At 46.0% G+C, this 15,959-nt stretch overlaps 3 protein-coding genes across 3 annotated transcripts in view; 2 read left to right on the plus strand and 1 right to left on the minus strand.

Annotated features, from left to right (window-relative positions):
- Nucleotides 1–4,127: 4,127 nt before the first annotated feature.
- Nucleotides 4,128–6,406, plus strand: LOC131582823 (hydrocephalus-inducing protein homolog). Its single transcript, XM_058846345.1, has 3 exons — nt 4,128–4,135; nt 4,552–4,686; nt 6,116–6,406. Exons 2-3 carry the CDS (start codon nt 4,576–4,578, stop codon nt 6,311–6,313), a joined length of 309 nt encoding a protein of 102 aa, XP_058702328.1. The 5' UTR covers nt 4,128–4,135; nt 4,552–4,575; the 3' UTR covers nt 6,314–6,406.
- A 1,350-nt stretch (nt 6,407–7,756) lies between these two features.
- NUDT7 (nudix hydrolase 7) lies at nt 7,757–12,301 on the plus strand. The gene is made up of 3 exons (XM_058846116.1): nt 7,757–8,035; nt 9,406–9,564; nt 11,452–12,301. Exons 1-3 carry the CDS (start codon nt 7,841–7,843, stop codon nt 11,833–11,835), a joined length of 738 nt encoding a protein of 245 aa, XP_058702099.1. The 5' UTR covers nt 7,757–7,840; the 3' UTR covers nt 11,836–12,301.
- A 626-nt stretch (nt 12,302–12,927) lies between these two features.
- LOC131582759 (hydrocephalus-inducing protein homolog) overlaps nt 12,928–15,959 on the minus strand; it is a 28,052-nt gene continuing 25,020 nt past the window's right edge. The window contains exons 31-34 of the mRNA XM_058846227.1: nt 15,315–15,452; nt 14,240–14,420; nt 13,678–13,746; nt 12,928–13,111 (exon numbers count right to left, since the gene is read on the minus strand). Of these exons, the coding sequence (XP_058702210.1) occupies nt 13,098–13,111; nt 13,678–13,746; nt 14,240–14,420; nt 15,315–15,452 (402 nt within the window). The 3' untranslated portion in view covers nt 12,928–13,097. The remainder of the gene's footprint in view (nt 13,112–13,677; nt 13,747–14,239; nt 14,421–15,314; nt 15,453–15,959) is intronic.

The following is a 15,959-nucleotide window of genomic DNA, read 5'->3' on the forward strand; positions in this document are numbered from 1 at the left end:
AAACAGACCATGGCAAAAGTTTAACTATCAGTGAATATACATTTTAAAGTAGATGTAGATTAACTACACTGGAACTGCATTAATTTTCACCATTCAGATTCGGGTTTTATTACTTTTCCCACAGATAAAGACCATTGTATGAAATAAGGGAAGCATGAAACAATGTGTTTCATTAAGAATCTTTTATATAACCTACTTCTCTCTGCAAAACTAGTTACAAAACTATGTACTCATTTTTCAAATTGTGGTTGGAGTAATGGTGATATACAAGTAATTCCAATACTTAGGCCTGAAAACCTGGGGCAAACTGACTGGAGAATAGGAGCTGGCTGTCAGTGGAAGGCTAATGAATTCAGAAGTGCTGAGAGGTGTTCTCTAATTTGCTTAAATCCCTTAAAAACCTAACCAATGTCAATAAGATGGCTTCTAGAAAATATTCCATGTGTAGTCCCATGTTAAATGCATGGTTCTGCCTAGGACTGTGCATGGCAGGAAATTTTAATCGTAGCCTCTTATATATTTTATATAAACAACAGTTGCCCCTACACCGGATTAAAATGATGGTTAAAGAAGGAAAGCAGAGACAAAGATACTTGTTCCAACGATGATTTGGGTTTGCACCTTTTCTAAACACTAACAAAATATTTTTGAAAGGACAAGTCAGTTTCAGGAATATCAGTGCTGAGAACTTATTCTTTTTCAGAATTACTCCTTTTTTAAAACTGCCTGAAGAGGCTTCATGAGAAATCTATATGATTTATTAACACTGGACAATTCACTTGAGAGTAATTCAAAAAAATAAAAAGTCTCCATCATCTTTCCAGTTTCCTGTCGTGTTTCAGTGACAGCTGTCAACTTCCATGAAGCAGTCAAGTTTAGTTTTCAGCTAGTGAAATATATGTGTTAAGAAGATATAAAATCTGCCAATCTGAGATAAATTGTGTAAGACTGAAGAAAAGCAATAATCTGAATTAGGGTATATATGCAGGATAAAAATGTCGTGAATTGCTCTGAATTTCTGAACATTTTGCTGCAAAGGACTCCAATACAAATGTGCTTTCAGAGTATAATCCCTTCATTTCAGTTAAGGAAGGACTTTTTATTATCTCTAATGGGGATAAAAGTGATCCATGCTGAAAGCAGATCTTTTGTGCCTGACAAAGGAATTGAAAGCTTAAGAATCAGTAACAGAAACTTTCTCTTTGTTCCCTCCACTGTCTTAGGAAACTGTACTGAACTGACTTTTCACACTGTGGGCAAGCCTGCACAGCCAATGGCACTGGAAGTGGGTTCCACAGCCAGGGCCTGTAAGGAACCTAAGTAGCAGCAGGAAAATCTTTCTAAGCCAGTTCCTGCAAAAGCATCATCTTCAATACTGAACATCTCAACAGAAGGCACTGGCAACACTGAAATAGATGGGTTTATAAAACTGAGATTTAGAGATGAGCTATCTTCACTTGAATGCAGTAGCTGCATGATATTGTAAAAGGGATTTTTTTAAAAAATCTTATTAAAATGCATAGTCCACGTTTTTCTTACGTGCTGTTATGGGAAGATGGCACTTAGCTCTCCTAAGAGTCAAACATGGCTTTGCAGAACAGAACTATGTTAACAATTAAAAATAATGATTATGAAGAAGAGTTTTAGAATATTTCAAAACATGGACTCTCTGTGGTATGTATTTTTATACTGGTTTAACATCTCAAGTAATAAAGGAATCATACTAACGTAACACAAGCAATCTGAAATCCACTGCAAGCAGTTCTATTTTAACTCAGCAATTCACACTGAATTCTTTCACCACACTGAGAATAAATTCAGGAAAATAAATATCCAAGGAGAAATATGGATTTAATTGTTATTGCTGTTAAAATAAAACAGCTGTGATCACACACTCAGATAAAGCCATTGTTTAACAAATATTTTTATTAAACATCTCTGTAGTGGAGATGAGTCCAGCTCCCCAAGAGCAGAGCAGGCTGCTTCCCGGACCACCCATTGCTCCCAAGGAGAAACAACCCATCCAGCTGTTGGGGGGTGGGGGAACGGGATCAGACACACTGCACACCATGGCAGGCATGGAGCAGCTCCTGTTTGCTCTTGAGAACATGAAACTGCAACAACTGGAGCTTCACATGCAAGGAAACAGGTCACAGTCTTTTATCAGATCATGCATTTGAGCACCAGTGATGACATCCGTGGGACTTCCTGGAAGGCACATCCCCAAAACTGACAAGGACCCATGCAGCCCAGGGCAGAGACGTCTCAAACACTGAGGTCAGCTGATTACAAGAGGCAGAGGGGGAAAGCAGGCACAGAGGGAGGTCAGAGGTAAAACAGGAGCAGTCAGGAGAATAAATTGCCTATGGGCATACAGTAAATAAACTGTGTGTCTGAGCTGGAAATAAAACCCAGAAGTCCTGATTCCTTGTCTCTGCTCTGTTGCCCCAGTCCTAATCAGATCCTGACTCAAAATGACTTTCTAATACAGTCCAGGAGATGGAACCATTTCTCCTACCTACAAACCAAATGTAGCAAAAGATACATAAAGTTTTCCTTCAAACAGTCACTCCCCCATATATAAGTTCCTGCACACCAACGTCCTCAGTCTTTTGTCTCTGACCCTTCCCTGGAGTAAACGCTTTTGGGAAGCACACGGAACACCTTTCCCTCGTCCTGGCTCGTGTCTGTGCCATAGAGCACAAGCCCTGAGCTGTGTCCTGGGCTGCGCTGCTTTCTGGAACAGCCCGGTCCCGGCCCGGTGCCGGGAGCTGGCAGGGAGAGATCCGGCACCGTGTCATCATCCAGCCCTCAAATGAACGGGCATACAGGGTCCAAACCCACAACCCTGGCATGGAACACCGTGCTCCAACCGAGCTAATGTCCTGCCACTGCATGCCCTTCCTTGGAAACAGTCCTTCTCCATCCTTCTCCATGGGATCATCCAGTCCAGCCCCTGTCCCTGCCCAGACCCCGCAGCAATCCCAGCCTGGGCATCCCTGGCAGCGCTGGGCGAGCGCTCCCGGAGCTCCGGCAGCCTCGGGACCGTGCCCATCCCCTGGGGAGCCCGGGCAGTGCCAGCACCCTCTGTGGGAAGCAGAACCTTTCCCTGATCTCCAGCCTGAGCCCAGCCCCGCTCGGGATGCCCGGGCCGCGCTCCCCTTGGCCGGCGCTGCCCTCTCGTGGCTCATGCCGAGCTCGGTCTGCGGGCCCGGGGGCTGAAGCACAGCCCGAGAGCACCTCCAGCTGCGCTTGTGTGCCTCCTGAGCCAAAAGAACTGATGGGAAATGCCCCTCAGGACTGCATCAGTGTTTACACAATCAAACTGTAATAGAATGTAAACCTGCTTAACAAACTCAGGTATGGAAACAGCAAAATCATGTCCTGAGAAAAGTAGTTACTGACCCAATAGTTCTGGGAAGAGATGCCAGGCCAAGAGCAGTGTTGTTCTGTATTGACTGGCTGCTGTTTACCAGAGCTATCAGTGCTGATCCAATTAATTTCCAGTCTGTTTGTGTGGGCTACACTTACTGGCTCTTTCAGCATCCTATTATCTAGAGCAGGGCAAGAGATTGAAATGATTTGGTTTCCTCAGAACACTTAATTTTAAAAAGATGCACTTGGGGTTCCCATATGGAACAAATACATATACACCTCAACATTTTTGTTCTTTCCTGTGGGAGTATGATCATATCATTTACAACAGAGAAGCCATGAAGGATGCCATCTGGCTACATTCTATTTTCATTATTCAGCAGTGACAAGCAGCTGTTTTAGCATGAACATTTTACCTGTGAATACTTTTTCTTTCAGAATGTGACAATAAAAGCATTCACTGTAGCAGTGACTTTCATAATGCAAATTGCTAATTGATACCACTAACACATTTATTGTTGTTTCAAATACTTGGCAGGTGATTATGGCGTGTGGTTACTATAATGATTATGTGGAATCTACTGGGAAGCCTAAATTCATTTGAACAAATATTATCTGGAAAGTAGTTTTCAAATACAGTAGGCAGAGACTTCTTGAATCAGCATAAAGTTTAATGAAAGAGTAAACATGGGCTCTAATCAATAAAGTCACTGCTCATTTGTCACTCAGCTAATATTCCCCATGCAGCCAAAACACAAAAGTAAGTCAGTAAGAGGGATTTTCTATAACTTATATTTCTGATAATGTGCTGCTTTGCTTTCAGGTAGCACATCCCCTGTCTGGAACACCACTGCATGGCTGTGTGCAGGAAGAAGCCAGCAGGTTTTTGGCCTTGTTGAATATGCAGATGACTTGGTGCAGGTGCTCTGTCTCCATCCTGCTGGTGCTGACCTGCTGGGCCCTTCCTTCCCACCAGGCACTGCCCTACTGCCCCTGGCCAAAATGACCCAGTCAGAAGGGATTCAAGTTCACCCTTGTGAATGATGTGCCTGTACCTCCACAGCTGAAAGTGCTCTGGAAAAGGGATCAAGGAAGGATGTCACCAGGGCACGGACAGGTCTCCTCTCGTCCTGCTTCCACAAGCGGTAAAATCATTGTCTCATGTCTTCCCTGCAGATTCTCCAGCCGGTGAAGATCTCCATGGAGTTATCACCTCACTTCAGGCTGGCGTACGCCAGTGATGCGTACCATACGGTGCCACCAGGCGCGACCATCCGTGTGCGCATCCAGTTCACCCCTGACGAGAGCAAGGTGAGACTGGAGGAGCCAAAACACACAATTATCTCCAAAGCCACTGTTTTCCCTGCACTCTGGGACAGCCCATTCCATGCTGTGAGCTTGGCTCCAGGCTGGGGGCAGGCAGCCTGCAGCCAGGCTCAGCTTGGCACGTGCTGTCAGGGGCTGCAGCCAGGCCTGACAGGCCCTGCTTCCCTCCCTGCACATTCCTGAGCATTCCCAAGGGAAGATGCACAGGGAACAGGATGAAAATGACAGGGGGGTGTTGAGAGATGTTTGGCCATCTCTAGGTACAGTGGAAGGGTTTCATTATTATGGAAAACACTAGAGGAATGAAGAGCACAGAGAGCTTTCCTCCTTCCTGACTGGCAACAGCTTCCCTGCCTCACCCTGGCCTGGAGCAAAGACGGTGCTTTTTGCCCCCTCTGTTCTCCAGCCTTGCAGCTGGGCTGTCCCACAGCACAAGTGACCAAGGTACAGCTGCAAGGCCAGGGCAGAGGCTGTGCTGTGCCTGTGAGCCCAGCCTGGCACAGGCACACTGAGCTCTAGGTGCCCTTAGCAGGAGCTTGGTGAGCTGCAGGGGACTTGGACACCTGCTGAAAGAGCTGGTGTAGGGCAGGTACAACCTGCAGGTAGAGCTGTGAGCCCAGAGCCTGTGGCAGTGACACTGCTGTGGCTCTGTCTTCATGCCTGTCACTGTGGCTGCTCTGTCAACTGGCACCTGTTCCGTGCCAAACGTGCTTTGGTGGGGAGATTTGAGCAGCAGTGCCGAGGCCCTGGCCAGTCTGATCCCAGTGCTGGGATCTGGAGGGCCAATGCTGGGATCTGGAGGTTTGTTCATACAGAAGGGTTCAGGACATGGCAGGGAAGGGAGGAAGCCTTGCAGGGAAAAAAAGAGAGGCTCTTTCCAACAGCATCCTGCTACCTCTTAGCACTGTTCTTCTCCTGACTTGCTTGGAGAGGCAAAGTTAGAGGGGAGTTCTGAGCCAACTGATGTTTCTACACTGGGCCAGCGGTGCCGGATCTCTTTGGGTGCAGCTGTTTTCTCACCTTCCTTTTGCTGCTTAAAGTCAGTTTAACACTTTGTCCTGTTCTCAAACAGTGGGAATATAGAAACCTAAAGAGGAATGGCCTGTGTTCCCTAGCTCCATGTTCCTTAGAAGGGACTTGGGAATTATTTATCGTCATTAAAATTTACAGTAAAAGTTGTGGCCTAGGGCATTTCTCTGTATGACCCTAGTGACACAACAAGCTTAATGCCACCAAGATGGGTTTTGCAAAGTGCACTGGTGCCTTTAAAATGTGACATATTAGTAGAACTTAGTGTTCATTTTGGGGTGGAATAGGTAAACTGATGTCCTTGAAGGGTTATAGGAAATGGGTTTTCTTCTGCCATGGGGATGACACTAAATGCTCTGTCCTGAGCTATTTTATTTTTCCACAGGATTATTCTCATAAACTTGTCTGCATCACGAAAACAGAAAAGATAGCTGTGCCAATTCGGGCCATTGGTGCCCGAGCTATCCTTAACATCCCAGACAACATCTCCAAGTGTGCAGTCAAGTCCAGCACCCAGAAGACTCGGCTGGTTCACAATACTGGTAACCTGGAAGCTCATTACCAGCTGATCACCCAGAGGTGAGGCAGCTCATCTGTCCTTGTGCAAAACACCTTTGGGTGATAACAGAATTGGGAAAGAGCAACAAAAGGAACCTGAAGCATCAGAGCTGCTGCCCTGCAGCCCTGGTTGGAAATGGGCAGGATGTGTGGGGGTTGCTGTTACATCTCATGTTTCAAGCACGATGCAACCTTTGAGCTTCCTCTGTCCCAGATTTCCTGGAGGGTGCTGGAACATGTTAGTAGCTGGCTTGCACGCTCCTGAGCACAAGCAGCTTCTGAAATGGTTACTCCCCACTGTCAGCCAAATAGCCCCATTCTCTGGGAGGCCACAGGCACGTGGCTGCCCAGTGGTCCTGTCATGAGAGGCCCCATGTGAGCTGTGTTGTGGACAGCCTGTGCTGTTCCTTTTACTTAAAGCTGATCTGATTTCCCTTGTCAGGTGAGGGCATCAGTCACCTCTTCTGTTCCATGATGAACTTTTGAAAGCCAGTTTAAAATTTCAAACAGATGATTTAAATCTCTGAATAAGCTCATGCCCCTTTCATTGAGGTTTCTTTTTAAATACTCTGAAATTCCTGTGTTTCTGCTGACAGAAGGAGAGGACACAGTTTTAAGCTGCATCAGGGGAAGTTTAGACGTTAGAAAAAAATTCTTCACTGAAAAAGTGAGTGTGCACTGGAATTGTCTGCCCAGAGAGGTGGTAGAGTCGCCAACCCTGGACGTGTTTATAGAAGGACTGGATGTGGCACTCAGTGCCATTGTTTAATTGATGAGGTCACACATTAGATTGTTGTTAGGTCACAGGCTGGACTAGATCTCTTATAGGTCTTTTCCAACCTAATTAATTCTGTGATCCTGGGATTCTATGAAAAGGTGGTGGTCAGAAGAGAATATAAGTTCCCAAGTACCCATCCAATGGAAAAGGAGACACGGAGCGCTCCGGCCAGGAAAAGGTATAAAAAGAAGCCATTTTCTGGGAGGGTGTGTGTGTTTGTCTCTCGGGGAAGGGAGGCACAAACTTGCTTCAGCTGCATCATTACTAATTAAAGAGTTTTCTTTTGCTTCAACAAGTTGTCCCCATTGAATTGTATCTAAAAGTTAGTGCATTTCTAACACCACGGAGGTGGAATAAGGTCATCATTATGGTCCCTTCAATGTTCTATGATTCTGCGACTGGGCACGAATGCAGCACTTTCACGGTCTTTCTCCCACTGGGAGCTGCTCCGGTCCCGGTGTTCAGCAGGGAGTGGGTGGAATCGATGGAGCAGAGCAGGATCAGCGCCAGCACCTCACGTCTGGGGCAATGGGGCAATGGGCAATGGGCAATGGGCAATGGGCAATGGGGCAATGGGCAATGGGCAATGGGGCCCTGCCTCGGGCAGGGAGCGGGCGGCACCACACGGGCACGGCCGCAGGGGAAAGGGGAAAGAAAGGGAAAAAGAAGGATCAAGCGCTGACTGGCGGAGTCGGTGCCAGAGGTGGCGGAGCGAGAGGAGGAGCCGGGCCCGGTTCCTGCCCCTGGCCGGGGGCCGCGGCGGGAGAGCGGGGCATGGCCGGGCGCTGCCGCTGCTCCGCTCTGCCCGCTCCTAGGCAGGGGCTCATGGAGGAGGCCCGGCGCCGCCTGAGGGAGTTCGATGTCGGGGACAAGTTCTCCCGCTTGCCGCTGCCCAGAGCCGCCGTGCTGCTGCCGCTCACGGAGCGGGAGGGCCGGCTGCACCTGCTGCTCACCGTCCGCTCCATGCAGGTACCGGGGGGGCTCCGAGGGGCGCGATCCTTCCCGGGAAACCATCGGTGTGGGCCCCCCGGCATCTGCGCACCCCCAGGGCCGCCCCTGGCTCCCGAGGGCCCGGGCCAGGTGTTTTTACACTCGGTGATTCTGGTGTTCCCCTGCAAGGAACAGGCCGGCTCCCCGGAAACCCGTGACGGGAAATGAGCATTTCCAGAGTCGCCGACGATTGTTTACCTCCATAAGGAAATTGACAGTGCAGCGCAGCTTTAGTAAATGATATTTTTCAGTCTGCAGTTAGTATTACTCTTTTCTGCCTTTAATACATAAAAAGCAACAAGCTAAGGATCCCAGAACTCTTTTGCCAGCATTTTGTTTCGTTTTACAGCTCTTGTTTTCCACCCCTGCCTCACATGAACTGCCTGTACTCGGAAATTACTTTTTTCTGTTGCTGGGTCCTGCTCAAAGAAACAAACAATCACAGTTACATAGCTGATACACTGATTGTTAATGCGTTTTTTACTGATCCTTGATGTGCAAGCCTACTACTGGAATGTAGTTAAAGATATCTTAGAAATAACTCACTTTTTGGTACAGTTAAGAGGTGACACAGTCTTCGAAGCAATAACTAAATTACCATTAATTAATAACGAGCCAGCTGTGTCGTGTGCATGTCTCCTTCCCCAGAGGTGAAAACAGACACACACACACACATGCGCTTGGATCAAATGGCAATCTTTTATACCCTTTCCCACTGAATAGGTACTTAAAAACTGATGCTCTCTCTCAACTGCTAACTCTTCTGTCCCTTCCTTTCTCATCCTTCTTCCTGTTCTGGTCGTGTCTTGAACGCTGCCCCTCTCCGCTTCTCAACAACAGATTAAACAAAATACAGCCCAACCATTTTCATTATTTTGCTCCATAATCTTGTTGGGCTGAAGCAAACATTATCTACTTTCTCACAGGTATATTATTTAATTGTGTCTTTCAGAAGTTTTTGCTCTTAGAGTATTTTAATCTTGCTCTACAAGTTGTATGCCTGGATTTCTCTGTCTGGATTCCGCTGTCAGTCGTTTACGCAAACAAGATAATGCAAAATGCAAACTTTGACATACTAAAGCAGAAGTTCCAGTATAGATTACACAGTGCTGTACAGGTGCAGTGTATTTCTGATAGGGTTTATGGATTAGCAGGGGATAGGCTCAGCGTTTTCTTAAGTAGCTACTCTTGCTAAGGCACATTTCTTCTGGTCTGCAGAAACCTTCACCACCATTTTTTGGACTGGAAAGATAAACATAAAGCGATCCTGCAATACCAACGTGCGTCTGTGTGGATCCAGTAAGAAACACAAACCTTGTTATATTTAACAGTGGCACTTTACATTCTAGCTGAGAAGATCACCAGGGGAAGTGTGTTTTCCAGGAGGTAAAAGAGAAGCCACTGATAAAGATGATATTGACACTGCTCTCCGAGAAGCTGAAGAAGAAGTGGGTCTTCAGCCAGAGAAGGTGGAAGTCATCTGTAGGCTGATGCCTGGAATTGATAAAGTAAGTCAGTATATCATTACAAAGTAAGTTTGGGTGGTTTTCTTTGGTGAGGTGGGCAGTGACCTTTTCAAACCTGCAGCTGCCAAGAGGCGCCGCTTCTTCCAGCACACAGCGCGTGTGTCCAGCAGGGCCCAGGAAAAGGGTTCTTACTCTGTGTTTGGTATTTCTGAGAGCACCTTTGGGACACCAGTTAGTGACACTCTGGAGTGCCACAGACAGTGCTGTGCTGGAGACAGTTCAGCACAGAGCCTTGAGTACTGTCACAGGGCTACAGCGAGGGGGTGAGGAGCAGAGAGGCTGGGAGAGGTGGGCTTGCTCAGCTTGAAAGCTACCAGGGGATTTGTCTGCTTTCTTCTCCTGCATGGTTGTGGAGAGGATAATACCAGAACTCTTCTTGAGGCAATGGACACAGCAGCAACCTGGCCATTTTGATGAGATGCAAGAAAATAAATCCTCTTCACCATGAGGTCAGCCCAAACCTGGAGCAGATGTTCCTGACAGGCTGTACAGTCTCCATCCCTGGAGCTGTGCAGAGCTCACTCACCCAGGCAGGGTCCCAGCAGGCTGCTGGAGCCTCACAGGGCTCTTGTTCCATGTCTGCTGGCTCCAGGGCTGTGCAGACCCAGAGGGAGCACCAGAGGGGATGTGCACAGGGATTGTGTAGAGACCTTCAGCAGGGAGACTCCCAGAGGTGTCTTGGGAGTCTGGGTCACCATTTGTAAATTAACAGGTTCTCAATTTCAATAGCAATTCACTATAGTAATGGCACTATTAAATAGGATCAGTTTTCCCATAGATCAGAGGAATTTCTGTTTCTTAAGACTGTTTTTGTTCACCAAGTAAGTTTAGTACTGTGTCTTCTGTTTTTCAATCTGTTAGCAATATCCTCTCCATTAAAAAAGGAAAGAAGTACTTTTGAAATTGTATTGAAAAAAGTTTTATTTAACTTCTTAAATTTTAATTTCTGTACAGATAATCTTAAAGCCACATAGTTCAGAGGGAGTGTGCAAAAAGGATAAAATTTTCCCTGTTTTCAGCGAATTTCCTCAGTCAGTAGGAGAGATAATGTGAGTTTTGGACCATGAATATTGTACATGTCTGGTGATACTTTGTCTCCTCAATACATACATTTCATGTGCTTCTGACTTGGACAGAGTCTTTCCAGAATTGAATCAAATACCACAAAAACTATTTTGCTCTTCCTCCTTTCTACAGAACAGTTGGTATTTGTGTGAATAAATAGAACTAGAAATGTATCCTAAAGAATTTTGGTGTTCCATTGATGCAAACTATGATTTCAGTAGATTTTGCCTTCCTATGGAAAAAGGGATTACATTTAGAATTAAAATGTCCATAAATCAGGTGTTTCAAAAAGTGTTCTATTTTATGGCTAAATATATTGCAATAGTATCTCTGTACCTTTAGATAAACATTTTCATATTCTGGAAAATTCCTCTATCCCGGGAAAACAATACAGAAATATGATGAAGGATATGGAAAATCTGGATTAAAAGCAGAATAAAAAAAAAATTAAACGAGGAGGACCCATGAGAAAGCGTGCTTGCCCTTTTACTTCTGTAGCAAACTGGCAAGCCTTTTTAACTGCTCTGTGATTATACAGGATGAACAGAGTATTTGTAAAACAATTTCTGACAAATACAAAAATATTATTTCAAATTCAAGTCAAATTAAATACCTTGCCATTAGGGGGACTGAATTGCATTGCAGTTAAAAATAGTTTGGAAGGCTTCTTGTACTCATTTTGTAACAATGAAATGTTTTTTTTTTTAAGAATGAACATTTTTACTTGGTGCAAACATAAGTGTTTGAGGGGTTTGTTGATTTTCAAAAATTTACTTATTCATTGTTTTTTTTCTCTCTTTTTAGATGAATAACTTGGTGACACCAGTTGTAGGATTTATAGAGGATACATTCCAGGTCACTCCTAATCCAGATGAAGTGAGCGAGGTTTTTCTTATGCCTTTGGAGTACTTTATCAAGCCCTTGAATTACAAGACCTTCCCTTATAAAACCTCCTCAGGCTACTCAACTCAGGTACACTGCTTTATATACGATGACCAGGAACATAAAAGGTCGTTCAAGATATGGGGACTGACTGCACACTTTGCTGTATTTCTTGCTCTTGTAATTTTTGGAGAGAGACCTACCTTTGAAGTGGATTATGATCTTGACAACTTAATCTCATCCTCTGAGAATAATTTCATTAATTTGTATGCAGCTATACATGAAAAAAAGAAAAGTAAGCTGTGACAACTTGGTCTGGAAATTAACTTATTTTGAAAGAGGAAAAAGGAGGTTTGTTCATTTCCTTTGTACCCGTTTTTTGAAAGCTACTCTTGAATTTTTTTCTAATTGGAAATTTTCAAGTTGACAATCCCTAATTAGATTAATACAATTTTTAATCTCTTTTAAGAGTGCAAGAAGCATGCAGTATTTTTTGTGAATCAGACTTTTTAAAAGGTCTGTTTCAGCTCCTTCTCAGCTTCAGCCTTTGTTCTGTGTGATGGTAGACGCTTTCTGTGTTTTGCCTTAGCTATAATGAGATAATACTGTTTGATGTAACTTGTGTCTATTTGAGTTAACCTATGAAAACTTCTGGAGATCTGTCTGTCTCTTACATGTCCCATACATGGACAACGTGATCAATACAGTCTTGTGTGGTATCTTTAAGCACTTACAGAACGCACAATAAAAATACAAAAGCTTTCAGATGCTTTCACAGTCTTGTTTTGCTTGGGCTTGTGGAGGGAAGAGCATGAGTTAATATGTGCAATGAATTTCGGTCAATTTAACATTTCTCACAAGGAAATTCCCTAGGCCATGGAAAACTTAGGATACATCAACAGGACTGAAGTTTGTCATGGTTATCAAACCTCACTTGGCTGCTGGCAGGAGTGTTCTCCAGGAAAGAAAAGTGGAGGTGAGGATTCACAAGGACAGAAATGCTTATCTGTAGCTGACCAGGCACCCTGGCAGTGTCAGACACATGGTGTTCCTTGTGCTAGAAATCCTTGTTCCCTCATTGCTGCTGAACTAGCAGCTCTTTCACAGTGGTCAGGACTTTACTGCAAATGATGATGTTTTTAAAAAAGGGACGTGGTGGGACTTCAAGTTGTAGTTAAGGCTGGCTATAAGAGCTCCAGGTGCTTCAGAGAGGTGGACAGAATCCAGCTCTCTGTCCTGAAAAGCTTCATCTGAGAGAAGAGGAAGACTGCACAGGATCTCGTGAAATTTGTGTCATGCCTGGGTAGAGAGCTCAGCATTCACAGATTTCTTCACGTAAGACTTTTTTTTTTTTTTCCTGCTTTATTAATAAATGAGGTGTGCCAATGCACACCTTGCATGAACTTCAGGTTCTTCTCACTCATCAGGTTCTTCAATTAATTCATTGAGTCCTTCAGAGTAAGGGAAATTCCATGTGATGACATGTCAGAGCATTCACAGGCTCAGCAACAGAAAACTTCTTCATAAAGAGCTTCCCAGTTTCAGGAAGAATTTCAGGACTGAACTTCTCAGGGTTTGTCTTCTGAAGAATATATGAGAGAATATATAAGAATATATGAGAGAATATACAAGTATATGTGAGAGAATATATAAGAATAATGAGGGCTATCATGAAAATGCCATTTGGAAAACACCAAGTTCACCAGTTCAGTTGCCCCTCTTGCCATTTACACAGCAAGTGAAGAAGAGTTCGCTGGTGCCTGGCCCTTCACTGACTGAATATTCTGCTCACTTGGTAGGTATAAACACTTAAATATAAATAGCTCTCTCATTCACAAAAGAGAACACACCACAAGCTCTCCAAATTCAGCAAGTGGCCCAGAAATCTTATCATCTGATTATGGCAGTATGTATCTGAGAGCTGAAAGCATGGAGGATGAGCTGGCCATAAGCAAAGGCTACTTGGAGAGGAAGCCCAGCTGCTACTCCTCCAATTTCCCAAGTGGGAATAACCCTCCCACCTCTTCCACCAGACCCAGCAAGCTGCTGGGGGAGCCCCTCAGCTGAAGAGGCCCTGGGAGATGTTGGACACTAGCCTGCTTTTCAGCCAAGACAATCAATAACTCCATCAATGACAGACTCAGTTACCAGGGTGGATGGCAGATGATTCATCCCTCTTCCTTTTTTCTTTCTTCAGGTTTCTTTTCTTCCTCTTTCCTGAAGGAAAAAATGATCCATGAATAGAAGACTAGGAACATTGCCAATCCCATTTAAGCTGGGAAGTCCCACTTCCCCAACACTGGTCTCTCCCAGAAACAATGGATGCTGCTGCTCCTGTCTGAATTCTCATGTTTGTTCTCACTTATCTTCCTCCTCACAGGGGACCATGTCATCCCCTGCAATGTCACGCAGATCCAACCTTGCCAAAAGCCCTGCTAGCCTCTCTTACAGCTTTGCTAAGCTTTTCTGCCTAGCCATCATCTTTCTGGGCCTCCAACAATGTGCTGGCAAGATCTGCAGGATGGTTCCTGAGAGAAAGCCTAAATAGGCTCAACTGCTCAAAACTCAGGAAGCAACCAGAGAGGCCAAAGTGTTGGTCTGGCAGCCTTGAAACTTCCAGACTTGGTGGAGATGGGTGTGAGCTGCCCGATGCGCTATGGTAGGGGGAAAACCCGGGGGATCTTTCTGGAAGATGACAGGTAGTGCTCACCTTTTGAACTTTTCCGGGGTAGGTCCTTGGGGATTCTAGACAAGGTCCCCTCTCCTTTCAAGAAGATTTCTGCTGGTTCCAGATAAGCCACCTGGACCTGGAAAGTCTTGCAGAAGACTCCCTGCTTTCCTGGCAGGTAATAGACTTTTAGCACTTGCTTTTCGCCAGGTGCAATGGAACCCTGCAGGGATGGGAGAGGAGGAAGGGACTGCATCAAAGATGTGATGTGGGATGGCTCAGGGGACAGACAGGCTGAGAAGACAGGTTCTCATCTAGAAGAAAACATCAGACCACATCCCTTTCTACATTCCTTGTGCCCAAAAGCTTGTGCCTCCAACTCTGGGGTGCAGTGTGTCCTCCCGAGGTCTCTCCAGGCTGCAGCCCCAGCACAACTGACTGCACGGCCCATGCAGAGCTGTGTCCACAGGTGCTCGCAGCAGGAGGACACCAGCCTGTCACCCCTTGCACGAGACACACGTGAAACCATGGGAAACCATTTGGCTTCCCCTTCCCATTCCAACAGGGCCAAGGACAGGAATACTGCTAAAGCTCCAAGACATCCAGGCAGGACTGAGAAGCTAGCATGGTGGGATGCTGCAAACTCTTCTTGCTCTTTCAGCCCCGCTCCTCCCTGCTCCCCTCACTGCCCCACAAAGCTCCTGCAGAGAAGCAAAGCTGGAGGAGCGAGGGACCAGCACAGGGACTGTGCCATTTCTGGCAAAGGAGCTTCAAGCCCAAGCAAGGAATATGTAAATGCTGCTTAATGCTGGCAGCAGGGAGACAGGGACAAGGAATAAAGTGACCCTCAGAAGAGGCAGCAGCACCCAACTCCAGTATCAGCACAGCCAGAGAGCTCAGCACTCGTGCCTCTGGCCAGTGGTACCTGCCAGCCAAGGCCATGGGGGAGTCTATTAGGCGAGCACTTACTTGACCTCTCTGTCCCCAGCACCAATTGCTTACAGCCCTGACTCTCAGGGCTGGGTTTGGGGTTTCCCCCCCGCTCTTTTACCCTCTTTTTTCCTTTAACCCTTTCCTGGGCCACCTGACACAGGGCTAGAGCCAATGTACTACTCACAGTGGTGGGCATGACCACGGGCACACCAGGCAGAGGGTTTGCTGCAGTGCCAGTGCTGGAGTTTGGCACCACGTAGGTGAACTCAATGACCCCGGTGTTGCGCAGGGTGACCTCTGCTTGGAGGACTTTGGTAAACACCTGGACAGAGGACAGAGGAGTGGGATGTTACAGATACAGGTCTGATGCTGGCAATCTCCTTCCTCTTTCATGGGGCTGAAAACAAACAGCCACAATGCAACCACACAACTACTGAGAGGTGGTAAAACCTCTCTGTCAGGGCCAGTAATAATGGAGCCAGGGGATACAGGTCCTCTGCACTCTGAGGGGTCACCAACAGCCAGGAGAAACACAGGAAGTGGCACTGAGGTGTGTGAGATGAAGCCAAAAGGTTGTTAAGTGAAAGAATAAAACCCATTGGTTCTATGTGCTGTTGTTTGGGTTTGTTCAGGTTGGTTTGCTGGGTGTTGCTGTGAGCTGACAGAGGGGCAGGGTTGAAGACCTGACTGAAAAGGAAATAGGATGAGAGGGGAGGGGGCAGCAAAGTTGGCAGTCAGAGAGAATGTAAGTTCCTGAGTACCCATCCAAAGGGAAAGGGGACAGGGACCGCCCCAGCCGGCTATAAAGGGTATAAAAGAAGCTGCTCTG

This window comes from Poecile atricapillus, chromosome 10, assembly GCF_030490865.1.
Source record: "Poecile atricapillus isolate bPoeAtr1 chromosome 10, bPoeAtr1.hap1, whole genome shotgun sequence".
NCBI lineage: Eukaryota > Metazoa > Chordata > Aves > Passeriformes > Paridae > Poecile > Poecile atricapillus.